We start from the raw sequence: 27,239 nt of genomic DNA on the forward strand, positions 1-27,239 counted from the left end.
AAGAATGAAATAATGCCATTTGCAGCCACATGGATGGACCTAGAGGTGATCATACTAAGTGAAGAAAGACAGAGAAAGACAAATACCATATGACATCACTTGTATGTGGAATCTAAAATATGACACAAATGAACTTACGAAACAGAAAAAGACTCACAGACACAGAAAACAAACTTACGGTTACCAAAGGGGAAAGGGTGTGGGGGAGGGATAAAGTAGGAGTTTGGGATTAGCAGATACACACTACTATATATAAAATAGATAATAAACAAGGACCCACTGTATAGCCCAGGGAACTATATTCAATATCCTGTAATAAACCATAATGGAAAAGAATCTGGGAAACAATAGACATATGTATCACTGGATCACTTTGCTGTACACCAGAAACAAACACAACACTGTAAATCAATTACAGTTCAATTAAAAAAAATACTTTTGTAATAGGATTGCTATATTAAATCAGGCAAAGAAACAAACAAAAAACCATCATGATGTACTGAAAAAACACTGAAAAAAGTCACTAAAACCTTAATAGTAAAAATTAAATAATAAACGTTAGATACACACATGAATAGTTCTTTTAAAATTCTGTCACCCAGCCAGGGACCTTGCCTAATCAGCTTATCTAAAATAGTGGCTCTCACCATCACTCTTTATCCTAATCTCCTTCATTTTTCTTCTTATTTCCTGACATGATGACATGTGTATGCTTATTCCTTGTTGCCTCCACTAACACATAAGCTTTTCGAGGGCAAGGACCTTGTCTTTTTCGCAGCCTCAAACCGTGTCTGGCACATAACAGATGCTGAGTAAAAATGTGTTGAATGAATGAACTGAGAAGTTACCCTAAGGCACTTCAAATATGATTGAAATTGTGAGAAATCACACCACTTTGGGAATAAAACATTCCACATCCTGTGAAAAAAATGAAATAATCTATATTAGTGCTCAGAACCCCCAAAAGCAAGCCATATAATCTCATATAAACTAGATGATTCATCTGAGGGTCTAATTCTAGCTTGATGGAATCTGGACTTGTTCTGCATCCATTCTGGATCCAGAAGGATCGGTTCTGGTGAGTGATTCACACACGCACACACCCCTACCAGAGTTCGGAGGTTCGTACAAACGAGTCATGAAATCCACAGTCCGACGTTTCAGAAAGTGGATGCAACAGCAGGATTCTAGACAGACTGAACATCCTAGGACATCCTGGGGCTTAACACAGACTTCAGACATTCAGCAAGATGCAGGTGGACCAAAAAATGCACTCCGGAGAACACTTTGAAGATAGAAAGCCTCCAATTCCTGCATATTCTATCATATGTATTTTAATTTATCAGTATTTTCCTTTAAAGTTTCTGCCTTTGATATTATGATTAGAAAAGAGCTTCCCTTTCATGTACATTCACGAACATTTTATTCCAGTATTTTATACCATCGTTTAAAATGTTTTAACATTTTCCAAAAACCAACATTCGTTTTTAGATGATGATGTGAAATAAGAATTTAATCTCTATCCCCCAAATAGTTAACTAATTAAGATTAACTTATGTGATATTCCAGAGTTGTGAAAATCAGAAAAGGTCCAGAACAGTATTAACAGAAATATAATGCTAGCTACATGTGTAATTTAAAATTGGATTGTAGTCACATTTAAAAAGTAAAAAGAAGTGAAATTAATTTTAATAATGAAGTGTACCTAATATAGTCAAAATATTATCGTTTCCATGTGTAATCAACATCAACCAGGACCTCAGTAAGTGCAAGTCTCAATTAACTGTGATGGTTTATAGTATTTGGCTTTTTTATATATAAAATAAAACACAAGAAAACAAAATTTCAGCAGAGATTTATTCATGGCAGGAAAGAAAGAAAGGGGGAAGAAGGGAAGAACTAAATCAGGAACCCATCTTGGAATACTTATATTCATCCTAATCTTATCCACCCAGATTTATATGTGTCTACACGCTATTCACAATGGTGATCCTTAGATAATCGAAGATCATGAATCTTGAAAAACAGCCTATTAATTTCACCCTACTTCACAATTGTTTAAAGTTTCTTAACAACAAGAGCTAAAAACAGAAAAGTTTCTCATTGCCCCTTGGTTAAAGAGAACATTAAAGTAACCAGGAGTTTTCATTCCGCACGTGTGCCAGCCCATCAGGGATGTGCTCTAACTAGCTTAGCTCATTTGAGAGTCTAGCCGTTGGGTGTTACACTAGGGAGTCTAGCTGTTGGGTGTCTACACTAGGTACTCTGGGTACAGCAGGCAACAACCTGTTTATTTCCAAGTATCTTCCCGTGGACAGTTGGGGCTACTGGTATAGGAGGAATTTTTCCAGGGGCTCCGGCAGGTACAGTTTGTGGATGGTCTGATGACAGGTGCGACCCAAGCACTTCCGGACACACAGGCGGCACAGCTGGGAAAGAGCAGGCGGGCCTGAGGGAGGAATTAAAATGCTCGGTCACAGAGGCGGTGTCAGGAGATGTGCTGGGGCCCGAGAGTCGGGCCACAGGGACCTCCTGGCTCTAGCTGCCCATGCGGTGGTGCTGGCTGGGTCCCCACTCACGCTCGGCGGGGCCCTCCATTCTCGCAAGGATCCCAGCTCAGCAGAGGATCTGGAGAAAGGATCCAACTCACTTAGACCCCATTATACCCTGAACCTCAATCTCATGGGGTCTCATGGAGTCATCGTGCCCAACCAAGGCTTTGAGTCCCGAAGGAAAGCAAACTAACCAGTGTCCAAAATATGGTTGGATAGGCTGACTGAGCATTTGGCTGGGATCCTTGTCACACAGGGGCATTTGTAATAATGCCCCATTATTTCCTTACCTGACTGTATCAATAAAGATCGATGCAAGTAGATCTATGTGATTACTGGACTATACAAAGTTTTCCTTTTCAAGAAAATCCTATTGTCACAGCGTCTAGCACCCCGTGAGAAATGGTGACGACACAGGCAAATAAATAGCTGGATGACACTTGGATTGATATTGCCAAGGAGCATCCATGTGACAGAACGCTACCTGGAGGAGCAGACCATCGCCCTTCGTTAAAGTCTTGGGAAGCAAGAATGCAAAGTTGTCTCTCCTGTCACACAACTAAAGCTCCTCAGAGTGACCTCTGACATAGCTGCTGTTCATCCTTCTAGAGCAAGCAGCTGTATTTATGAAGACAGAGACAGAGGAACTTGTTTAGAAGAAATATGAATCCTGGACCTGGAAACATCTTTGATGGAAGGAAACAGGAAATGTGACAACTGCTATAAACCATATTCTCAGCTAATAGTTGTTAAGTGTCCCATATTTCCAAACTGGGAGCTGGTAAGGAAGGTCCGAATTCTTCCAGTAGAGGTTCAAATCAAAGAACAATCATTAATGACACCGACTACTGGAAATAATCTAGACCCATCTTACTCAAAGTGTGACTGGCAGCATCAGTTTCACCTGGGAGCCTGGTGGCCGTGCAGCGTCTGGGACCCCGCCCCAGAGCTCCTGAATCAGAATCTGCATTTTAAGGAGATCCCCAGGTGATTCATATACACATTGAAGCTTAAGAAGCACTGGTCTGGAGAGTATTCCTAAAACTATTGAACCAAACATCCCACTTGAAAGGTATACAAGACATGGGGGCACTTTCACAAAATGGAACTGGTGAGTGAAATTAAACTCTTCCTCACTAGAAATTGTTTCAGAAGATTCAGGATTGGGGCATCAAAACATTAAGAGTGCACATTGGAAACTTATGGTTACGAAAGGGGAAGAAAGGGAGGGATAAATTAGGACTGTGGGGTTAACAGATACACACTACTATATATAAAACAGATAAACTACAAGGACCTACTATATAGCACAGGGACCTACACTCAATATTTTGTAATAACCTATAAGGGAAAAGAATCTGAAAAAGAATAGATATATACACACACATAATACTTATATATACATACACACACACATATATATCTGAATCACTGTGCTGTATACCTGAAACTAACATGACATTATAAATCAAGTATACTCCAATAATAAAAAAAAAAAAAGAGTGCAAGTTGGAATCCTATTTCTTGGTTAGCATCCTAGACCTACTTTTTAGTAGCCGTGTAACCTTCTGAAAGCCCATCTCTTCATGCTCCTCTTTTCCCGCTTGCAGCTGGGATAGCACCAGTTACTATAAAGTTCTCATGGCTTTAAAGTTTTGAGAATTCAGTGAGATGAATCTATGTTTCAGACCTAGCTCAGTGTCTGACACGTGGAAAGCTGAATAATTATTATTACTTTAATAGTCTCCCGAGCATACAGACGCTCAGAATAGGCTCAGATAGTGTCCTCTTTCTGTAGGGACACAGCACGGTTCTCTTTAGAATCTGGGACATGAAGCCTTGTAGACGCCACCTTCCCTCCTCTAGCATCTAGAGATGCATTAGCCCATGTGGACACGGGCGTGGGACAATGCGGAGCGCAAACCCACCTACTCGCTGAGCTGGAGAACAGGCAAACAACTTCACCGTCTAGTCCAGTTTCTGAAAGACACACTCTGTGTCCACCCGACCATCTCTACTCAAGTATTTTTCATTTTCCCTGAATTGCCTCCAAATATTACGAAGCAGAGTTTTGGTCTGCCAGGATAGACAAGACAGCCCAGCCCTTTCACCAAAGTTCTCTGATTATTTTCTTGTTAATGCAAATACAAAGCAACATACCAGTGGTATGTAAATGTCCCTTTGTTATAAGTGAAGACACCCAGCAGACAAAATCCCATCTCTGAGATGCTAGGACTTGCCCCCTCCCACGTGCCACTCCCAATTAAAAAGACGAAAAGGAAAGGGTAAGAGAGTCTAGAGGGGAGACCGGAAGGAGAGAGGGCAAATGTGCCTGTGGAAGAGAAACGGACGCCCAGCCCTTCCTTACCTTCCCGGAGCAGGAGCGCCTGCTCCACGCCGCTTTTCGGAGCTGCCAGATCAAGCGCACTTTTGCCCTGAGCGTTTCTGCACTTGAGGTTAGCCCCATAGTCTATCAGCAGGTGGATGATTTCCACACTGTTCTGCTTCGCGGCGGCATGGAGGGGGGTGTCCAGCCACTGGCCGTGGTCAACATTGGCTCCTTAACAAAGCAGATGACCACAATTCAACACCCAAGGTTAATGGAGAAACACTACGAGCCTGAAATGTGCTAGCCATCGATAAAGACATCTTAAACGCCACGACGTAGCTGACAAATCTTTGAAAATGTATGACTGAAGCTCAGACCCTCAGCAATGCCTACTGTTTCCAAATACTCTGATGAGAAAAGTACCTAATAAAGATATTTTTAGTCATTTTAAATGCTTTACTTGCCTTCCCACAGGAACTGTGTGACAGACAAAATTAAATCTTTGCAGCTCCTTTTACATAGAGTTAGTTTGTTTTTTGGCAAAGGACACAGCTAGGTTTATTTGGTATTTACATTATTCTGGGCTCGAAAAAAAGTTTTCTGAATTCCCATAGGGAGTGGTAAATGATAGGGGATAAAAAAAGACAAAAAAAATCTTAGAGACAAAAATTCTTATTTAAAGGTTCTTAATACAATCTCGACCTTTATGTCAGTGGCTAAGTTTGGGGAATCTTTAACCAAATAATAGTTTCAAGACCTTTTACTTTTCCCTGGACTCTCAGTTTCTGTATATGCCTTTGAGAATTAAAAAACTAATTTAGCAGGGTTGATCTAAAGTACTCTATGACAGATGTCTGCTGTTTTTACTAGCCAGCATCTTCCTGGTAACCACACCTAGATTTCCCTCTGGGGAACCATCTCCCGTGATTCCCAGCTCATGTGTTTCCAGTGAAGCCCAACAACTGCAGTGTAGACTGAAATCTAGGCCTAAGCCAATCTGCATATTGTATTCCCTTGGCCACCATGATTGGTTCAGAAATGGGCATGTGACTTAAAAGGAGCCAGTGAAATACAATTGGTTGTTTTCCCCGAGGATTTATGGGAAAGAGACTCTTGCTCTCCTCTTCAGACCACCAAGGAGAACCATACCAGGTAAATGGAGCCAATATCAAAAGAAGCAGAACTGAGAACTACAGACACTCATCTCTGAAGTTGTTTTAACCATTTAGATATCAAATGCTGTCAGAATTTTGTCCAGCCTGACAAGAACTTCGCCTCTGAAGCCATGGAAAACCAACGAGGTTAACTGGTTCGTCTCATGAAAAGACTTCTGGAAGTTACCTAATTCTAGAAGCTTCTTCACACAGTCTAGCCTCTGATAGGTGCAAGCCACATACAGGGGAGTTCCAAGGTGAGGCACTTCCTGGTCAATGTTAACGTTATTTGCCAGCAGAATCTCCATGCATTCTCTATTACCTGGTGGAACACAAGATAACCTCACTCAAGTAAGGGAAATATTAACTATTCACAGAATTATAAGATTGCTTATCTGGAATGGGCTTTAGAAACAACCTAGATTTTTTTTTCAGCAGAAAAAAATTTGGGAGGTGGGGGAAATCTTAGAAATCTCCAAAATAAAAAGATTAGAAAGAAGAGCATGCCCATGCACCGCCCCCCGCCCCACTGAAATTCTTCCCTGCAGCCTTGAGGTACCTCCAACCAAACTAAGGGTTCCAAGGAACACAGCTGAAATCACTCTCTATAATAAGTCACCGGATTACAGGCAGAGGCTACAAGACCCAGGGGGATAAATGACTCATGCTATTATTACCCTGAAAAGCCAGTGCTCAAATCCAAGGCCCAGCCCTGATCCATCCACCTCCATTACAAATCTCTCCTTCTCTTCCTCGCCCATGCATGTAAGATTGGGTGGATGGTCACGCCATGCACCTCCTTATTTTGGTCAACCTGTAAGACTCCTGTGAGAATTAATAAAAAGCCTCAAGTATAGAATCTATTTAACTGCACTCTCAAGTTTAGTGGCCAACAAGAACTAGATAAGTAAGCATTCTCCTTGGAGAGTTCACCCAGTGAAGAGACAGACATGATTAATTTGCAGCATATGAATGATTTGTTTGGGAGCAAATGCTTCTGAGGTTTTGATGGGAGTTTTATAAAGAGTTGGTTCTTTTTTGAAGGTTTAAATGTTTCCTAAAAAAAAACAAAATCTTATCATCACTGATCAGCTTAACCAACCTTTTCTTTAGAGATGACACCAAAATAAGCTTCATCTCAAGCCTGCTTGATTCATCACAAATTCTGAATTAAGCATTATTATGCATTAAACTCTACAAATAAGACTTCCGTGAACTCCAACTATTTTACTATTGTTCACATAAGTAAATTTTATACCTCAATTATAGCATTAATCTGTCAAAGTATTGACTCAGACTGACCCCGCTTGTTCCTAGAGGTTTAAAGCTGTAAGAATCCAGAAATAATATCCAATCAGGACCTAAAACTGCCTGGTAAATTCAGTGTATCTAATAAACATTTAAAAACATAATTCCTGTCCCTTCTGTTTTTTTCCAGAAGAAACTGAGCCTAGCTTGAGTTAAATTTAAGTGTTCTCAGGAAGTTTTTAAAAAATGAATATATAAAAGTCAAATGATTGGCACTAATATAATAGTATCTAAAATAATGAATTTGCTATTCATCCTTCCACTCTGTGGACATTGGTCCCTCACATGTTTTTATGATACAGAAAAAAATATGTAGAGACACACGAATTCATCTGTTTATGATAAGCATGTATATACTGGAGGTATATAGATACCAAACACTCCATATATAACCATCCAAGCACTGCAGAATTACTTAATTCAAACCACTACCAACGTTCATCCATTTTTAAGCGTTTGGATGGAAATACACATAATAGATTAATTTTTACTTCAATATTTTAAAAATTTTAAACACTTTTATACCATTTCCAAAGTAGACTATTTCCCTACAACTTAAAGGACTTACTTGAAGTTTGGGAAATAATCAGCATCAATTATTAATTAATAAATGTTTGTTAAATATGTATAGGACATCAAAACCATAGATACATTGAAATTTGGGGGTTTGCATCATTTATAGTAATCCACTGCAAAAAAAAAAAAATTACCAAGTGACATGTTTAACAACCTGGAACAAATCTTTCACTATTGCCTTTTGAAATAAAGACTTTAATTCTCATTATACCAGCGAAGATCACTGTTCTACAGTGTTCTAACTTCTCCACGGTATTTCTTTTTTTTAATTAAAAAAAAATTTTTTTTTTATTTTGGCCGTGCTATGCAGCTTGCAGGATCTCAGTTCCCTGACCAGGGATTGAACCTGGGCCACAGCAGTGAAAGCCCGGAATCCTAACCACCAGACCACCAGGGAACTCCCTCCACTGTATTTCTGATCTCAATATAAGAGAATAACTCCACCGCTGGGTAACACAGAAATGTTGCTCTTTGGGTGTGACCTTTGACAAATGGCGTTGGCCTTTCAATGGCTCTTCTTGTTCATGTCTAGTCTATGCATACAGTTTTAAAATTCCTTAATTTTACTCTTTTCCATCATTTCAAAAGCAACTGAGAACACAGAAATCTAGAATCCACCTCAAGGTTTCCAATGCCACGGTTTTTAGAGTTGCAACTTTTTTTCAGTAACTAATGACCTTGAGAGCTGTCAGCTCATCTAGAGTATATTGCTTGTTGTGGACAGTTACCTTTAAGCCTCCAATTAGAGACACTATCGGTCTGGGCTTTCAGACACTTTCATCACTTGTTTTATGGTCGTGGTTGATGTTTTATGGGCTTTGGGGCATGAACTGTTCTTTTCTAGTAAGGACAGAGACGTAAACACAGTACAGCTCGTGGAAGTTACCCCTGCACTCCTGACTCCACCAGCTGCCGCCCAAACACCAGCAAGGAGCCTCAAGCAAGGCCTGTTGGGAGACTGAGCCCAGGAAAGAGGACATCTGAGGCAGACAGCCATTCCCTGGTTCTAAGAAGAGCTGTGTCATGCCCCAGTGGTATTTCCTAAAGATTTAGGTATATTCAAGTTACTGCTGTGGGATTTCTAAGCCACACCTAGTCTACTGGTGAAGAAGATTTGGGCGATCCTTGCAAAGTAAACACTCTATGACTGATTCATGCAGATTGGAGGGCGCCCACCAATGTTCTGTGTGCGACGTGATGCCTCGTTTACCTCTCTTCACTGCCTCGTGGATGGGTGAAGCCAGGTGCACCTCGAGCTGGGCCTTGGCTCCAAACTCCAGCAGCACGTTGACGCACGCAGCGCTGCCACTGCAGCAAGCATTGAAGAGGGGCGTGGCTCCGTGAACTGTCACCCCATTGACCTAACGATGGGCAAAGAGAGAACCAGAGGGTTTGCTATTTCTTTCTCACCATCTCCAAGTGTGCATTCCTATGTATCTGCCTGGAGAAACTTCCCATGCCGGTGAATGAACGAGGGAACTCCACATCCTTACAGTATTGTGGGGTTTTTTTTAGGTACCAGTAACCTATCAACTCTCACCTATAAATATCAATAGTAGCCAAATGGGGCCAATGGGGCAGTTTTTAAGATGTACTCAGGGGTATTCTAGAGCTTCCTAGGAGCCACCAGAACATGGTCTCTGGAACAATTAGCTTGCGTTCAAATCCCAGCTCTCTCTCCTTTATGTGCTCAGAGATCCGGTTGGGATACTAACTTTCTATGCCTGGGTTTCCTTATCTGTAAAATGAGGACCATAAAAGAATCGACCTCAGGAGGTTATCGGGCGGATGAGGTGAGTTACTATCTGGTAAACACCTAGAACGTTGCCTGGTGCTCAGTAAGCATTCAAGAGACATTTGCAACAATTATCTCCATGATCTCCATTTTCCATTCATACGGAGCCGACTCCCCGTCCCAATCATGAACAAACATGTCAGGAGCAAAAAGTACTGGAGAAACCATCTAGCCACAAATTTCCTTTCTGGTCTACTGCCATCCGCAGAAACTGCATATGCCAAAAGGGAATCCTAAAGAGATCATGACCAGGCGAAATACACAAAGGAAATAGCCATCAACATGGTGTCTCCAACCACCCTCAGTGCCTTCTAGGGATCTGAGGGGCAGGTGAGAACCAGCACAGCTGGGAGGCATCTTTGAGTATTAGCAACAGATTGAAAAGAACATCCTGGAACCAAGGCATTCTGGTGGGGAGGCTCCGGCAGGATTGAATGTAGGACAACGAAGGTTTGATGTCAAGCCATTCTGCCTCAACAACTAAGGACATACGCCTGTGATTATCAGGATGTTAAATTTTCTTGTTTCAGAAACAAGATCTTTCCCCACGATGCCAGGATGGCCCCCATTCAATTGGAAAGTTAAAGATGAGATGCTAAGATGGCAGAGACGGACAGGGACAGATATGTGTAAATTCATAAACTCTAAGGATTTCTAGGATGTTGTGATTAATTAGATGGGGAGACGGAAGAAACGGGAGGATTCCAGGCTTGCGGCTGGGGAAACCAGGAATATGTTTCACCTGGTCTCTGAGGCTGGGAATCCAAGAGAGGAGCCGCTCCCAGAGGGAAGAACATGATAAGCACAGTTTCAGATGTACTGAGTTTGAGGCACCCACGGGACTGCCAGTTTTGAGGAAATTTCTACTGATTGATCAACTTTCTCTTATTCCTTCTCTCACTGTAATTTGAATGTTAAATAGTATACTATTTAGTGGCTGTTCCCTCATAAGATTGCCAAAGACAAGGGACCACGTCGTACTCTTTGTCCCCCACAGAACCTCCCAGAGGCTCCTCTGTTTCCCACCTGTGACTCCAGTCACCTAGCTTCAAAGGAAATGGCCACCACCAAACTTTGCCCTCAAAGAAGCACTACCTAATGAAAATACGTGACCGCTATGGCATCGGGAAAATCGCTTTGCCCAAGGAAAACTTTTATATTCAGTTCTACACATAGAAACCCAACTTCCATATAAAATGCAAAGAAAAATCTTCGTCAGGCACTTAAAAACATTACAGCTCATGAAACAAAGAATACAAGGACTGAGTTCAAAAACGAAAGTAACATCAAAACAATATCTGGTGACTAAATAAAAGTCCTTGAGGTTTTCAGAAGTATTAATTTCAGAATTCTATGCTGATATCTGTACTACATACAGCAGCTCAGTCACTCCTTGAAAAGGAGAGAATTTAAAAATAAGATAAAGTTCATTGTGTAGTGTTTTTCCAATGTATTATTTATTACAAGCTCATTTAGTTTGATAATTTTGCTCAACAAAAATCGTTGTGGGTGTAGCGTGTTGAATTAAGAGTGGTTTTTGATCGCTGTTCTTTTTATTTCTTTTCATATTTTTTTAAATTTAATTAAATTTTTTTGGCCGGTGCTGCGCAGCGCGCAGGACCTTCCCCACCCAGGGATGGAACCCGTGCCCCCTTCAGTGGAAGCACGGAGTCCTAACCACTGGTCCACCAGGGAAGTCCCCTGTTGTTCTTTTTCAATGTGTTCTTTTAAATGTTTTAAAATAAATTTTCCAAGATCAGTTTTCAAATTACTTTAGCTCAAGCTGTTTTTTTTTTCAAGTTAGTATCACAGTTCTGAACGAATTCTGTAAATTACCTTATCTGAACGTTGGCACAAGGATATAGAGGCTGAAGAGAGGGGTAACCAGCAGTATCTTCCCGACCATCCAAGAATATGGGCGCCGATGGGGCCAGGCCTGCGCACCCCACCGCGGGTAACGGTTCTGGAAGTTGATGGGTCTTTAGATGTTAGCGGTTGCACCTGGGCAGCCGGACCCGCGGGCGGGGATGGTACTCACGTGGGCGCCGTTCTCCAATAGGGCCTTAGCGCAGGCCACGTGGCCTCCCAGGCACGCCTCGTGGAGAGAAGAGACCCGGTTAATTGTTACCAGGTTCACATTGACGCCCTACGATTTGGAGAGAAGTGGATTAAAGGCTGCATCAGCAATAAGAATAAACGGCAAGGTTGTCGGACGTGTTTGTGAAGTGTTCGCGGCCTGCGGGTACCATCTAGAGACGAGTAGAGGCCATGACTAGGGGAATCCAAACATAGCTGGGAGCCTCGGATTCATTGATTCAGCAAAAGCTCGTTCAGTATCCTGGGCCCGGCGATGTGCCAGCACCTGGGGCTTCAAAGCTTATGACATGGGTCTCTCTCCTCTAAGAGTTTAGTGGGGAGACAGAAATGGTGGCGGGAAGTGGGGTGGGGTACGGTGGGGAGGAACCCAGCCAGAATACTGCCATACTGGAAGCATGTTCACATTTTAATTGGGGACATAGGGTATCCTTGAATCTGCCTTGGGGAGTAAGAGAAAACTTTGCAAATGAGGTAGTATTTAGCTACGGCTTGAAGCATAAAAAATTTCAAACTAGGAAGGCAAAAAAAAAAAAAAGGCATTCCCTTAAGGGGGAACAGGATATGCAAATGTGGGACGCAGAGGAGGGAACAGGATATGCAAATGTGGGACGCAGAGGGGGGAACAGATTATGCAAATGTGGGACGCAGAGGAGGGAACAGGATATGCAAATGTGGGACGCAGAGGAGGGAACAGGATATGCAAATGTGGGACGCAGAGAAGGGCGAGGCAGGGCGCGTAGGTGGATAGTTGCTATATCTCTGGATCAGAAAGAGCCCACATGTGACAGAGGCGGAGGAAAAAAGGGGAAGTGGGGGGAGGGGGAAGATGAAAGGGGACGGTAAACTAGAGCCAGATCGTGAAAGGCCTTGGTTTCCGAACGGGGGTGGAGGTGGGGTGCATGTGTTATAGGGAATGAGGCGCCTTTCAAGTCTGTTAGTCCGTAGAAGGTCTGGAGCTAATACATAGGACGTTTTCGGAAAAGCACACTGGTAGCACCATGGAGGGCTGCTCGGAGAGGTGGGGATGTGACACTGGAGAAAGGAGCGTCATGAAGACACGGCGATGAGTCAGGCACAGGCTGATATAGGTGTGAACAGCAGTGGGTATGGGGAGCGGGTGACAGAGTCCAGGGTTGGGGGTGTTAGAAGTGCATGTGGCACAGAAGGATGACGCCCAGGCTCAAGAGTAGAAAGTAAAATAGATGGTGCTCCTAGGGTTCCTGTGCCTGAGTAGCCGTGATGCTGACTGCCAGACCTCCGCCGCCTGCCGAGCTCTCCGCAGGAGGACCAGAGTCTGGAGCCGGGGGCTCCTCCTAACGCTCCTCTTCTTCCCCAGATCCGAGCGTCTCCGCCCAGTCCTACCACACTTGCCCTCCCCGTCGTGCCGTGCTGCACGTTCCTCGCCTTGGAGTCCATTTGACAGATGCCGGGCTCAGCCTAGCTGCCGGCCAACTGCACGCCCTGACTCTACAACTTGGCCCTTACCGCTTGCCCCCATGATCACCACTTTCTATCTGTGAAAGGATTTAGGTTCTGCCAGGACCCAGCCGAGCTCTGCTTTTGATTCTCTGCCTCGTAACTGACCAGCTGAAACGCTCCAAAACCTAGTGCAAGACCCGGGACCCCGAGCCCCAACCTAAGTTCCCGACCCCTCCCACCAGACCTCCATGGTACTGGCTGCATCCCTCCTGTGGCCAGCAGCTGGGACTGCCCACTATTGCCAGTCCCATCGGCATCTTAGGGCCTGTCTGTGCCTCCTTGGTCCTGTCCGTGTTTATGTCCTGAATATGACGTCATTACTCCAGAGCCGTGCCGTATATTTACAATTGGATATCTAATACAAGGGGGTTTCTTTTCCTTTTCCCATATATAATTTCATTTTAAGAAAATAAAGAAAAAATAAGAGCATTTAAAAAAAATAGTCCACAAGGAATTCCCTGGCTGTCCAGTGGTTCGGACTTGGTGCTTTCACTGCCGAGGGCCCGGGGTTCAATCCCTGGTCCGGGAACTAAGATCCTGCAAGCCCCGCGGCGTGGCCAAAAAAAAAAAAGTCCACAAGGTGGCAGCAGTGTGCTAAAAAAAAAACATTGATCCGATGCAAACTCTCAAGAACCCCTGGAATTGTACAAATGTAATGCTGGACAGGCCTGAAAGATCAGCTAGAGTGACTCACTGTCATTGCGGGTGAGAACATGGAGGAGCAGAGAGTTCCAATTATTAAGATTTGAGGTTCCCCTGCTGTCGGTGACAGCCAGCGTGATCGTCAGAAGCTCCCGGCCCTTGGTTTAATGTTTTGCTCACAGCACACCACACTGTCTACACGTAAAATAGACTAGAAAATAAAGTAGAATAACCCATTTTTTACCAGTGTGTAAGGGTAAAAAAGTGGGGATGTACTAAGAAAAGGCTGAAGAATTCTCCATGAAGAATGTACTTTACACATTGAAGGACACTATAGAAACCAACATGCTTATAAAATACAGTTAAAAATAAAGAAGTGCTAAAAGCAATGTGATATCCTGGACTGGATCCTGGAAGAGAAAAAGGACCCTAGTGGGAAGATTGGTGTCGTCTCAGTAGTCTGTAGTTTAGTTAATGGTGTTGTACCAATGTTAATTTCTTATTTTTGACTAAAGTACCACGGTTATGTATGATATTAACACGAGGGGAAGTTGGGTGAAGGGTATGCTGGAACTCTGTGTACTGTCTTTGCAACTCTTCTTTAAAAGTATTCTAAAATTAAAAATTTAAAATACTAATAAAAGTATTGAGGTCGGGGGCCAAGAAGAAGGAGCTGAACGCAAGACTTTTCACTGTGTACCTTTTTCTGTCATTTTAATTTGGAAACTATGTGAATATGTCACATATTAAAAATAATCAAATCAAATAACAGTTTAAGTGCTTAAAGACAGAGGAGGAGGAGGTCAGAGGAGGAGGGAAATAGATGAGGGAGATTAAGAGGTACAAACTTTCGGTTGCAAAACAAATGAGTCGCGGGCATGAAATATACAGTGCGGGGAATATAGTCAATAACTATGTAATCTCTTTGGTGACAGATAGTAACTAGACCTATCATGGTGATTATTTTGAAATGTATAGAGATATCGAATCACTATGTTGTATAACAGGAACTAACATAGTGTTGTAGGTCAGTTATACTTCAGAAGCAAACTCATAGAAAAAGAGATCAGATTTGTGGTTACCAGAGGTCGGGGGGGGGGGGGGGGCGGGCAGTGGGGAGAACGAATTGGATGGAGGGAGTCAAAAGGTACAAACTTCCAGTAGACGATATTAGAGATGTAATACAGCATGATACAGCATGATAGATATAATTAACACGGCTTTATGTTATATATGAAAGTTAAGAGAGTAAATCCTGAGAGTTCTAATCACAAGGAAAAAATTTTTTCGATTTCTTTACTGTTATATATATACGAGACAATGGATGGTCACTAAGCTTATTGTGATAATCCTTCCATGATGTATGTAAGTCAAATCATTATGCTGTACACCTTAAACTTATACAGTGCCGTAGGCCAATTATATCTCAATAAAACTGGAAGGAAAAAAATCAAACCAAATAAAATTTTAAGTGCTTACAAATAAATAAGCAAGTGATAAAATCAAGTGCAAAGTCCATTTGATTATTACTGGCAGTACTGTTTTCCTTTTGCCTCTACTTTTCTAAGAAGTAACACAACTCATAAAGGAGAAAGAAAGAAGAGGCACACACATACACACACAGAGAGAAAAAGAGCAATGTGTCCAGCTGTTTAAATTTAAAATAAGGAAGCCAGGTTTGGTGGTAGCTAGGATGTGGAAAAAAAGATCTAATGACTTACCTCCTCTGTACACACGTAGACTGTAAAACAAAGTAAATGGACTGTGTACACTTTCATTCACCTCACAAATATTTACTAGGCCTCTAGTCGTTATTCATGGTGCTAGGGATACAGTCGTAAGTAAAAATAAATTAGCTTTAATAACTAAGACTTGAAGAAATCTTCCCAAAGGAGTAAGATTTACCCATTTGTCAACCTATTTCCATGTTTGCTTTTGGAACAGCGGATCATCAGGGTAGGCAGCCTCTAAGATGGTTCCCAGTGATCAAGATGGCTCCGGACTCCTGGTATTGGCTCACTGGTGTAATCCCCTCCCCTTGGGTATGGGCGGGATTTACTGACTCCCATCTAATGAATAGAATACGGCAGAAGCAATCAGATGTCACCTTGGAGGCAGGTTAGGTACTGAGACTTCCTTCTTAGGCCCTTTCTCATGCTGTCTGTGGAGGAAGCCAGCTACCATCTTGTGACGCAGCCCTATGGAGAGGCCCAGGCATCAAGGCACTGAAAATGGCCAACAACCTCATGAGTGAGATTAGAAGCAGATCCTTCCCCCGCTCAAGCTGTAGGATGACTGCAGCCCTGGCTGATACTTTGCAGCCTGCAAGAGACTCGGAGCCAGAACCACCCAGCTAAGCTGCTCCTTGGCCTACAGAAACCATGAGAATCTAAGTGTTTGTTGTCTTCAGCCACTGTGTTTCAAGGTAATTTATTACAGAGCAATAGCTGACTTACGCAACTTCAGGGCTGCTGTTACGGAGGCACACTGGGAGAGAGCAAGGTGAGATAGTGCAACACAGGTTTGAGGGCATCCCCCATCAGCCTCATAGGGAAACTTTTTATGAAGCAAAGGGAAACCCAGAAGGGGAAGGTTGGAATTGGGCAGAAAACCGGCCAGCTCCGCAAGGAGGGAGAGGCAGGAGGGACAAATAGCGAGTTGGGAGAGGATGCATCCGCGTAGAATGGCTGTGCTGGGACTCAGATGGGGCCAGCAAGACCCCTGCGGCAGTCAAAGCTGATCAAGAATGACGCTTGATTATAACACAAGCACCAAGGATCAAGTCTTTCGTTTACTCACCTGTGCAATCAAAGTTTTCAGGGCCAGTAGGCGTCCCTGAGCTGCCGCTTCATGAAGTGGAGACCGATCGGCCCAGCAATCTGAAACACACATCAAGCTCAGAGTCAAGGTCAGGAGTCTTCTCCCTCCTGCTTGTTCATGTGCCCACCCACTGTGAGAGGAGGTCTGGCGGAAGGAGAGAGGAGCTGGCACCACGCCTCAGGTTCTCCGGTCAGCCACTCTCAGGGTGACCAGCCACTGAGGATACAGTCCATGGGCGTGGAGAGGGAGCACGGAGCATCTCTCTGGCTTTGGGGGGCAGTTTTCATAAGGAATACATTCCGTTCAAATAAATACTGCCCAGTGATTGAATCCGATAACTCTGAATAGGCAAAATGAAGGGCAAAGCTGGTCCATGAACTTCCCCACTTTCTTCTTTCCCCTGCCTCTCCCCCTTCACCCCTACCCTAAGACATCCTATATGCCAGGAAGGAGACCCTAAGGGGTCAGGGAAAATGGTTTTGTTCGAAATCCCCTAGATAATTCTTTGATTTTGGTAATGAAGCCGATCTGTTATCATAATGCAGAATATTGTTTTTCAGATGACATAATCCTCCAAGAGTTTTTGGTGGGCAGTTTGAACGTGTTGGCTAAGCACGGGGCCAGTCCTGCCTCAGCCACTATCTCTGCCAAAATGGGCAAGTTACTGAAATCATTTGAACCTCAATTTCCTGATCTGTAAAGTGGGGGAATAGTAATCTAGTACTTAGCAGGTTCTTTGGTCTCTAAGTAGGCCAATAAAGTATATCCATGATGTTAGGTGCTCAAGAAAAGTTATGATTAATAAGCACACATGGTAGGGTAGCGCTCTAAGGAACAGCCTTAGAACTGCCTTACAAATGTATTTTTCTTGTAATTGCTTGTCAGGAAACAAGACTAACAAGCTTAAGTGTGCATTTGAGAAGTAAGCTTCTATTAAACATGCTGAAGGGCAATCATTTGTTTTGGAAGAAAACCTACACTGGTTTGCAAAGTTGGAGCATTCTTCAAATTATAACTGTGCTCTTCATACATTGACGAGCACGTCACACAGTTTGGGTTTAACACAAAAGGCCCATCTTATCACCTTTTTCTAGGTGATCCGGATGGTGCTAAGAATTCAGGCTTTCCCATACCTACGACCTTGACAAAAACAATCCCAACAAATATGGAATTATGTGAACTTGAAGTAGTGTGTCCTCAAGGAGAGACTGAAATTTTCCAATGGATGAGAACCAGGGCTCTAAACATTTCCATAAAACCTCTTCTTACATTGAAACTCAATTTTTATCTTCTCTAACCCTCTGGGTTTTGAAAAAGGAGAAAGCTAGAATGAACTCTACAGGGTTGGATTGAAATTGGAACAATTAGAGCAATTGGTATGAAAATGTGGTTTTCAATATATGTGTGTATATGGAAAGATGGTGCCTACAGAAATATCTATGGGCTGAAGGTGGGATCTGGTGACCCATCTGGTTCTCTCTCTACAGATATATCTATATATCTCTACCTATAGACAGATATATAGATATATCTAGATAGATAGAATAGCACTGTATACTGAGAAAACCTAAACCAGGGCTGCTTGGAGAAATGGCTGGTTCCAAGGCTGAAATGCCAGGAAAAATGTAAGATGGGCCGCAAACATCTTGCCAGAAAGTAAGGAAGTGCTCAATGAACGATGGGAAATGTCAAAAAGTACAGAAGCTGCCTTGAAGGGGCTTCCACTGGCCAAATACGGGACAATTTGAGCATGAAAATAAATCATGATTATACCCTAGCAAATAAAACAGGAATCTATAAGGCCTCACTGATACAAATGAGTATATAAACAGGGAGAAGAGAAAGCTCTTCCTCATAGTAGAACACCAATTTTAGACACATAGGAGAAATAATAGAATCGGCCTCAAATCATCTCCCCACAAAATAATTACATAGTTATCAAGGGAACAGGGGTAATTGTACAGTGGAACAAAATGGTAGGCACCACCTTACCCCGGGGATCAAAATGAACCTCAGAAGCGATGGAACCAATTGGCACAGTGTGCCATCTGTTGGAACACAATGAGCCACATCACACCCTACTGGAGGGAACGCGGTGAAAAGAACACAGCGTTGCTTGGAATATTCCTGCTCAAAATGCATAGCCTGAATCTAATCGTGAGGACACCTCAAACCAGCTCAAACTGAGGGATGTTCTCAAAACTAATTGCCCTGTAACCAGATTGAAGGAGGCTGACGAGACACAACATCTAAAGGCAACATGCGCCCGGATTGGATCCTTTTGCTATCAAGGATGTTAACCGGACAGCTGGATAAACATGAATGGAGTCTGGGCAAAGAGAAGTGGGAATTCTTTGTACCACTTTAGTTCCGAAATAAAAAGTGTCTATCTATCTATCTATATCTACCTATATCTATCCATCTATTAATCTATCAATCAATCTATCTATCTATCTAATCACTGGTGAATTGCATACTTCTGATAGGTAGAATGCTTTTTCTAGTAAGAAAAACAGACAACAATTTTAACCTGAAAATATACTGCGTTTGTATGTCCACTTGTTCCTGAGTCAGTTGAAAGCTGATGAGTGGAGGATTTTTCAACCTCTTTGGACATTGATCATTTGCATAAGCTAGGAATAATGAGATAACTACGCACAGAATCCTCAGTGGTCAGCCTTGGTTTTCTTCGACTACATCTCCATCCCGTTCAATATGAAGTGTGCGTCAGACGCGTCGCCCTCTCGCCTCACCAGGCTTGGAGAGGGATAACAAGCACCGAGTTGGGAAGGACGGTCTTCCCCCGTGGATGGCAACTCAGCGCCCTGACCAACCGAAGAAGCAAACCCACAGCTGTGGCTTTGTTATTCTTTTGTTTTAACAATAGCCAGTCAACCGAGTCACCTGAAGGTACTCTAAGTATTTGCTTCAAACCAGGATTTAAATGGCAACGTTTGCTATTATTAACTTAGAACAGCAACGTGAAATGGCTTTATTATTTCTAAAACTTGCCTCCAAGCGGGCCGCGGTGTCCCCTTTCCTGCTGGGAAGCAGGCACCTTAACCACGATTTCCTCCTGTTTCTAGTAGCTTTCTGTTACCCCTCAGCCCCCTAAGACCCACGCCATCCGTACACACGGCCTGGACAGATCTCTCAAACATCACGCTGATGAAGGCGGCCCTACACAGAAGAGGATGTGCCACATGACGCCATCTCCATAAAGCACAAAAGGGCCCGACTCACTTCGGGCGTTAGGAGTCAAAAGTACCATGAGAAGGGGCAGGGACTGACTGGAGGTGGGTGGGGTGAGGGTCATGCTGATAACGGGCAGTTTCTTGCTCTTGGGAGCTGGCACCCCATGGTGAAAACTCACCCAGCTGTCCGCTTTGGGGTTTGTGCACTTATCTGTATTTATGGCATACTTCAAGAAAGAGATTTCAAGACCACCAGTCTACTGGTCAGTCCGCTTTAAAACTGTCATCTCCGCTCCTCTGCCCACTCTCAGGGCAGGGGCTGGCCCCCTCTCCGCCCGAGGAAGGGCAGCATGTTCTCACTTCCTTCTTGAGGTGCCAACAGCCCCTCTGGTGCCGTGGGGGTGGGGAGAAGCGAGAGGGATGGGGAGATGTCTCCCTAGCGGCCTGGAAGAGAAGACCAGTCCTGTGCACTCGGCCTCAACTGCATGTCTCACACCCAGTGCCTTTCCTACGCACTGGCACTTGGTCACCTCTCCTAGTGTCGCCCATCAAGGCAGCATCCTCTGATGCCCCCAACTCCCACCCCAGGCTTCCGAGGCTGAGGCAAGCGTGCAGGCCATCTTCTGATCCAGGGAGGAAGAGGGAAAGGTGGGTGGTCCTAGGCTTCTGTCTCCTCGCCACTGCTTTCCAGTTCTCTTTCTCCCTATTTGAGGAGTCAGTTTGAGAACACACCCCGTTCTGGTTTTAAGAACTACTGGTTTTTCTATCCTGCCCATCCTCCTGGTAGATTGACTTGTGGGGGGGGGGGTGCCTTCCTACATCCCCCTTATCTCTGTAAATAATATGAAATAAATCAATTGGATCGCCTTAAATGTGGAAGTCATTTCGGTTTCCCAACTGGAAACAAAGCCGCTCTCCTGGAAGTCACCTTTCCGGTCACTCTGTTTTCCAGCACTTGCTTCAAAGGACCTTGAAGGGTTTTCACACAAAACGCTTTTCCAGAAACTCTGCCACGGTGGGCTCTTCTGTTTTTCTATTCTGATTCCCAACACACAGCCTCTTGCTCTTATCATTCTTGTTTTGCAAATTGGAGCTAATTGCGAGAAATTGAGGATAAAAGTTATTTGGCGGCTAGGGAGTTTTTCCATTCCTTTCAGGAAATATGTATCTAAGATCTCCAAATAAATGAATGCTGAAGTAGCAATCAATCCTTCGCTTCTATTTTGAGTTATTTGGCACGCTGCCTGTGTCACAGGGCTGCAGGCACACTTTGAAGATTGTTTACTGTACAAATATGTTTACTTGTTCCTGATGAGGTGTATGGAAAATGTTCGAGTACATTTTCATTCCCCCCTTTGACTTTTTCTCAGAATGTGATTTATATCTCTAGTTCTCAGGCTCTCTGAATAACAATTTCATGACAATGTCTAAAACCATAGATTGCAGTAACAAAATGGGTTCAGATGGAATATGGTTGTCCGAGCTCCAAGAATTCAAGATAAAAATCAATTATTATTTTCAATTTTTTTTTTTTTTTTTTTGCAAATTTTACCCTTCCTAATTCCAACAAGTATTTGAGACGACTGGTTTATTTATTTAGTTTTTTAACTGCCTGACTGGTTATTATCTCCAGCGCCCATGAAACAATCTTTATTCTCTTTATTCAAGTTCCAAAATCATATGAAGGAATATCTTCTCCTGTAGCACTTATCAAAAAAAAATAGAAAATTCAAATTTGAACCAAAATATAGGCAAGAGCCTAACAGAATTAATGATATCTTAAGTAAAATAAAGGTAAGTGGAAAAAAAACGTATTACAAGAAATTTCCCAAGGTATCAAAAGTATTATAATACAATTGCGTTAAAACGCGTACCCTCTACAACACTCAGCTCTGGCCAGGAGATGAACTACAGTCAATGAACATCTCTTTGTAATGTGTTAGAAAGAAGCTTCCTTTGAACCCACTAGGAGCTGGAGAGCTGAGCTGAAGATGACAGGTCGGGTGGCAGAGCCCCTGCTGAATGCCGTGTGTCTCAACTTGGGAAAGCCAGCAGGCACCTGTGATATATAACCACTCAGAGGATGGGTGGACCAAGGCTCGAGGAGACAAGCACCAACACTGAACAAGGCGAGGTGGAGGACCGGGCAGGAATGGACCAAAGGCGGGGAAAAAAACTGTTGACATGGGAAGGATAGAGAAAAGGAGTCAGGATGGTGAGTCAGGCAGAGGCGTGGCCATCAAATCAAGGTCAGTCCTTTGAATTTAGAAAAACAAGGACAACTGATTTTAGGCAAAACACTTAGAATAGAACTCATTTTTTTAAAGGGTACAATAACTCCACAATCTCTTACCTGCAATTGTAAATTTCCCCCAGTTCTGAAAACCAAGTTGGAAACAAGCTCCTTTGGCAGCAGAACACGGTCAGGGCTCAGGTTTAGCAAACTATTATTTTTAATTTGTATTTTCACTTAGTGTGAATATTGATATTTTTCACTATAGAAATATCAAAACGTTTGATTACGGGAGGAAGCTCCAGGTCCTGCTGGGAGCGCCGTGTAATATACAGTATACACGCTGCGTAATCATTCTAGTATCCCCCAGACTCCTGAATCCTAAAACATGTCTGGCCCAAGGGTTGTCAATAAGAGATTATCAACCTGCATCTACACTTTATTTTTATCAAGTTTGATGACCAAGTCACTGTACTGAATATACTTCAGTTCTGGCCAAATTAGCAAAGGTCGAAAAATCATACCCCACGTCTCTCGGGAGACACAGTGCCTGCAGAAATATCTATGGCCTGAAGGCAGGGGCCAGTGATGCATCTGGAGCTGTAGATATAAGAATATCAAGGGCCAATGACAATGTTTCAAACTTAAGAATAAATATATATTATTGACAAATTACACAAAGAAGCCGGAAAAAACTAAGTACAGCCAACCAAACATAGCTGAACTCAATTCTGATGAGTTACTTACAAAAGTAATAGTTTAAACCACAAAGAAAGTTATCGAATGATGTACTCCAGAATATGAAAAAAAAACCTTCCAAAAAATTTTACAGCCAAAAAAAAAAAAGATATTTAATGAGGGATGTGATGCTAGGTGCAGCTTCTAAAAGAAAAGTGCCAGGATCTATGACAGGCTAAACTCTGCCCTGGCTGAGTTTTATACTACCTCCCCTTGTTTTTGACAACACTGACGATAGTTTACAGGAACAGAATATGCTATTGGACTCAAGAAAGTTCTGAGATTTTAGTAAGTCGATGAGCTGACTTACTGATTAAATGTCACATATTTTCCCAACAAACATTTGTCTGACCAACAAGCAGCAAAGGTAATTTCTGGTTTGAGTTGAACACTTAGACAAAATTTTGTTCTTGGTTTTTAAAATGTCTAGCTATATATATATATATATATATATATATATATATATATATATATGTATATATAGTATCTGACTGTTAACAGTGTCAAAAGAAAAAGCGCTGTTGGAATCATGTAAAAACGACTGTTTCTGGCGTATTATTGCCTACATTATTACAGAAAGCCTTATTTACCAAATCTGGATATACTCTCTATTATATATGTGTGTGGGTGTGTCAGTGGTGTGTAGACGTATACGCAGCCATCCTCACACACATACACATGTATATAGGAAGGAAATTAAACTGAGAAATTAACAGGCACTATTCACCCCACTGCTTCTTGTTAGTGATCATTGAAAAACACGTTTTTGACTTTAGAACACCATGCCATTTGCAATAGAACACCATGCCATTTGCAAATTAAATGAATATTATCCTAGGAGCTTCAACAAGATATCTGAGCTAAAAAATGAGTACGCTCTATTTATGAGAATTGTATTATGGCTCCAGGTTTTGACTCCTATAAAACTTTCTTAAGAGTACTTCGTTAAGGACCACAAGGGCAGAAATAATGCACACGAGCACCAGGAGAAAACGTTTTGAACACACTCTTGCTGATGTTGACTGTCGGACTTTACTAATTTAAGCCATGAGGATGATGTATCTATGAGAACATCAAAACTGTGATGGAAACGTCTAGAAAGCCCCTGCCCCGATTTACAAATTAAATTAGAAAACAGCTTTTCAGATTATGCTTAACTTGAAATTAAGGTTACTTTGAGTTTTTTTTTTAAACCAAGTCAAAGCGACATACCTCCCTGAAACGTGTGACAAATATAATCCCCAAAAGAAATCTCTTTCCACACTCCGAGCCTTCTGCCACTTCCCGAAACTTCGAGATTCTTCTCATTTTCCCCTGTTAATTGAAGCATGCTGATGTTTTGTCTTTGGAGGTCTTATCTCTTCGGATAAGACTGCTGTCCCCTAGTGTCCTTAAAGTTGTCTGGTGTATTGGAATCACATAACATAAGTCTATTTTGAAAGAGAATTCAGGGTGCAAGGTGAAATGGATACTAGATAAAGAATGAGGTAACCCTGGAACCCCTGCGAACACTAAAAATACACGGGGAAATTCGGAACTCTGTTTATGAATAAATACTCCTCTATCCAGTGGCAGCCCCAGCAGTAACCATGATATCTGATTTATTTACTTTCGTAGCCTCTCCCTACAATTAACGTGAATCATTTCTTGAAAGAAATGGAGACTGAATCCTACACAGCAGGAGACTTTAAAACGTTTGGACCAAAGGTTGGCGTTTCATATTACAATAACCTTTGTTTGCTGTGCTTTGCATGGTGCTGGGCATAAATGGATTCAGTGAAGGGTTTTTTCCTGACAGTGACAAGTGGCTAAGCAATTCGAATTGCAAATGACAGCACACACACACACACACACATATACACACACACACACACACATATATATAGCATATATATTGCTGCTTTAAATCAAATTTATTGGCCATTCCATTTCCTGGGGAAAACAGTTTTGTTAGAATGCACTGTTAACATTTGATTACAAATATTCAAGAAGATAATCCTATAAAGTAATTCTTTTGTTAGTAGAAATGAGTTTTCCCAAAATACTCTTAGAAAGCCACTAGTCTATTCACTTCTTAAATAATAACTGCTAATGAAACTACTAATTTGCAGAAAAGCAAGCTGAAAATCCTTCACAAATTGGTGCAGTCAACACCATTTGCTACTTTAAATAATAATTTTTTAAAACTACCCACTCAAAGCCAAAGTTTAAATAAAATCTGCCTTCTAGAAATATTATTCATATGAATTATCTAGGAGGTTTCTTTTAAAGTATTGGGAACAAACTCATGTATTTTTACCTGAAATTTCACCATAGATCTCTTCTGCTATCCTAGCCGCTTCTTTTCTATTTCCTTTGACGATATAGAAATGGGTTAGGAGCGCCAAGAACACTTTAATTAAAAGCTTGAAGAAAAAAAAAGTAGCAAACATTGTAATAAAAATGTTTTTAAAGCCAAAGGAAACAGGACTGTCCTCCATTTTGGCTCACACTCTGTATAGGTTCTTGGGACTGCAAAATTTCACTGAGTTATAATCGGTATCATATGACATCTATTTTAAACCTTCTAGCTCTCTGTGCTCCTGTTACGGAGAACTGAGTCTGTAGATTCTAAGCTAGCTGTGATTTGGCGACTGCATGCACTGACATTCATGGCAATGTTAAATGAACTAAAGAAACTTCCTTCAAACCAGAAACACCCAATAGTTCTAGACCTACATTCCTCAGTGTTGTTTAACAAACAGGATTCATGTCCAAAACGTTTTTATTCCTAAATCCCAGTTTCTGCTACATTATATTGGAAGGCAGGATTGGAAAGATAGAACAAACCTTTCAGATCCCATGGGGACGAAGCAAGTTATTTGAAGCTCATGAAAAGAAGTACTAATACATTCTATGCTCTTGGTGGGAAGTACCAGCCCCTGGAACGTTTCATTTTCTCTGCATTCTGAGGTTTATGGGAGATGAAGCCCAAATCTAAAATATGACCAGTTAAGAAAGATTATTTACTCTAAGGCAGTATTTAATAAAAGGCCCAGCTTGATTTAATTTTTTTCTTTTGGCTGCACCCCACGGCATGTGGGATCTTAGTTCTCCAACCAGGGATTGAACCCGTGCCCCCTGCAGTGAAAGTGTGGAGTCTTGACCACTGGACCGCCAGGGAAGCCCCTAAAAGGCCCAGCTTGGAGGTCTCTCCAGACTGGAAGCATTAGACCACTGGCTGTAATAGTTTCATCCATGACAAAGTCCTCCGGCAACATTCCTGGTCTTTTACTTCCCATTGTAGGTGTCAGTAAAGGTGGTGCCTCGTTCTGGAAAATGTGGGCTATAGTCGATCATGGAGGACTTGCAATGAAATGGATGAAGATGATCTAGGTTCTGGGTGAAGTACCCAAAGATTCTGTGAATCAGTACCTTCCCTCGCTGCACAATATTCTCTTGTAACCCTGATTCTTTGACATGCATCAGCTGGCCAATACCGGTAAAATTGATTTATGTGTAATTTTCCTCACCTGGGAAAAATAGATGAGGAAACTCTAGGTCTCCTGTTTCATTCTTGGCTATATTAGATTTTCTACATTTCTACAACCTATTGGAAAAGACAAGCCCAAATAAAATTATAGGAGACGACTAAATCAATCTTATTTAATAAATGCTTGATGCAAAAATACGGGAGTTTCTCCTAGCACTCAGGCAAAATAGAATGACTCCCTATGTAAGAACCGTCTCCCTGTACTCTGTGAAAAGGGTAAGGCATGAGAATCAGCCTTGAGTCACAATATACAACATACCCATTTCTGTGTATCACCACGCCATCACGAGCTTGTGCGGTTTCCATTCTCAAGGACATATATTAACATATAAGGTTACTTTACCAAGCTTAGATTACCTGGTAGCGTGCCAATGTATGAAAATACATCAACACAGGTATTTCAGTTCTTTTCATGTCTCTTTCTCCAATTGTTCTGTAAGAAGGTGATCATTTACTCATGTCAGCCCAGTGGTGTATCTAGTATTACGTAACACTATTCAATCTTGTTTTCGCCCTAATTTTCATTTAAAACCTGGCTGTTCTTTTTGTTTTACGTACCAGAAAAGCTGGCCATGAGAAGCTCGACTTTTGTACTATTTCAGAGAGACCATCTTTAGCACGTTTGAGCACTACATTTGAGATGGGCGTAAAAGGCTACTGAAGTAAGGAGTTAACTCATGGTATCTTTTAAGGAGGCGAAACCATCTAGAGCTCCAGGGTTTCTCAGCCTTGGCACTACGGCATTTTGGGCCAGATAGTTCTGTGGTGTGGGGGGCAGTCCAAAAGCATC

At 42.2% G+C, this 27,239-nt stretch overlaps 1 protein-coding gene across 5 annotated transcripts; it reads right to left on the minus strand.

Annotated features, from left to right (window-relative positions):
- Window positions 1-1,843: 1,843 nt before the first annotated feature.
- Window positions 1,844-27,158, minus strand: ASB11 (ankyrin repeat and SOCS box containing 11). 5 transcript variants are annotated; one of them, XM_082375851.1, is made up of 8 exons: window positions 24,130-25,132; window positions 22,704-22,779; window positions 16,732-16,811; window positions 11,753-11,860; window positions 9,130-9,280; window positions 6,223-6,357; window positions 4,921-5,112; window positions 1,844-2,449 (listed from the first exon to the last, which is right to left on the minus strand). In XM_082375851.1, the coding sequence occupies exons 1-8, from the start codon at window positions 24,223-24,225 to the stop codon at window positions 2,325-2,327; spliced, it is 963 nt and encodes a 320-aa protein (XP_082231977.1). In that variant the 5' UTR covers window positions 24,226-25,132; the 3' UTR covers window positions 1,844-2,324. The 5 variants fall into 5 exon arrangements, with proteins under 5 accessions (XP_082231977.1, XP_082231976.1, XP_082231978.1 ...); XM_082375850.1 differs by lacking the exons at window positions 22,704-22,779; window positions 24,130-25,132 and adding an exon at window positions 25,217-25,799; XM_082375852.1 differs by lacking the exon at window positions 22,704-22,779 and having other exon boundaries at window positions 24,130-24,605.
- Between the last annotated feature and the right edge of the window lie 81 nt (window positions 27,159-27,239).

Source organism: Balaenoptera borealis (genome assembly GCF_965194805.1).
Source record: "Balaenoptera borealis genome assembly, chromosome: X".
NCBI lineage: Eukaryota > Metazoa > Chordata > Mammalia > Artiodactyla > Balaenopteridae > Balaenoptera > Balaenoptera borealis.

What these genes read in the sequence shown, in the direction of transcription:
- ASB11 (XM_082375850.1), bottom strand. Translation starts at nt 25,397, where the DNA reads ATGGAGGACAGTCCTGTTTCCTTTGGCTTTAAAAACATTTTTATTACA. An exon ending in GAAGAAGCTTCTAGAATTAG is followed by an intron (nt 5,113 to 6,222) that starts GTAACTTCCAGA and finishes TGCTTTGTTAAG; the next exon opens with GAGCCAATGTTGACCACGGC. An exon ending in GGCGCTCCTGCTCCGGGAAG is followed by an intron (nt 2,450 to 4,920) that starts GTAAGGAAGGGC and finishes TTCCTCCCTCAG; the next exon opens with GCCCGCCTGCTCTTTCCCAG.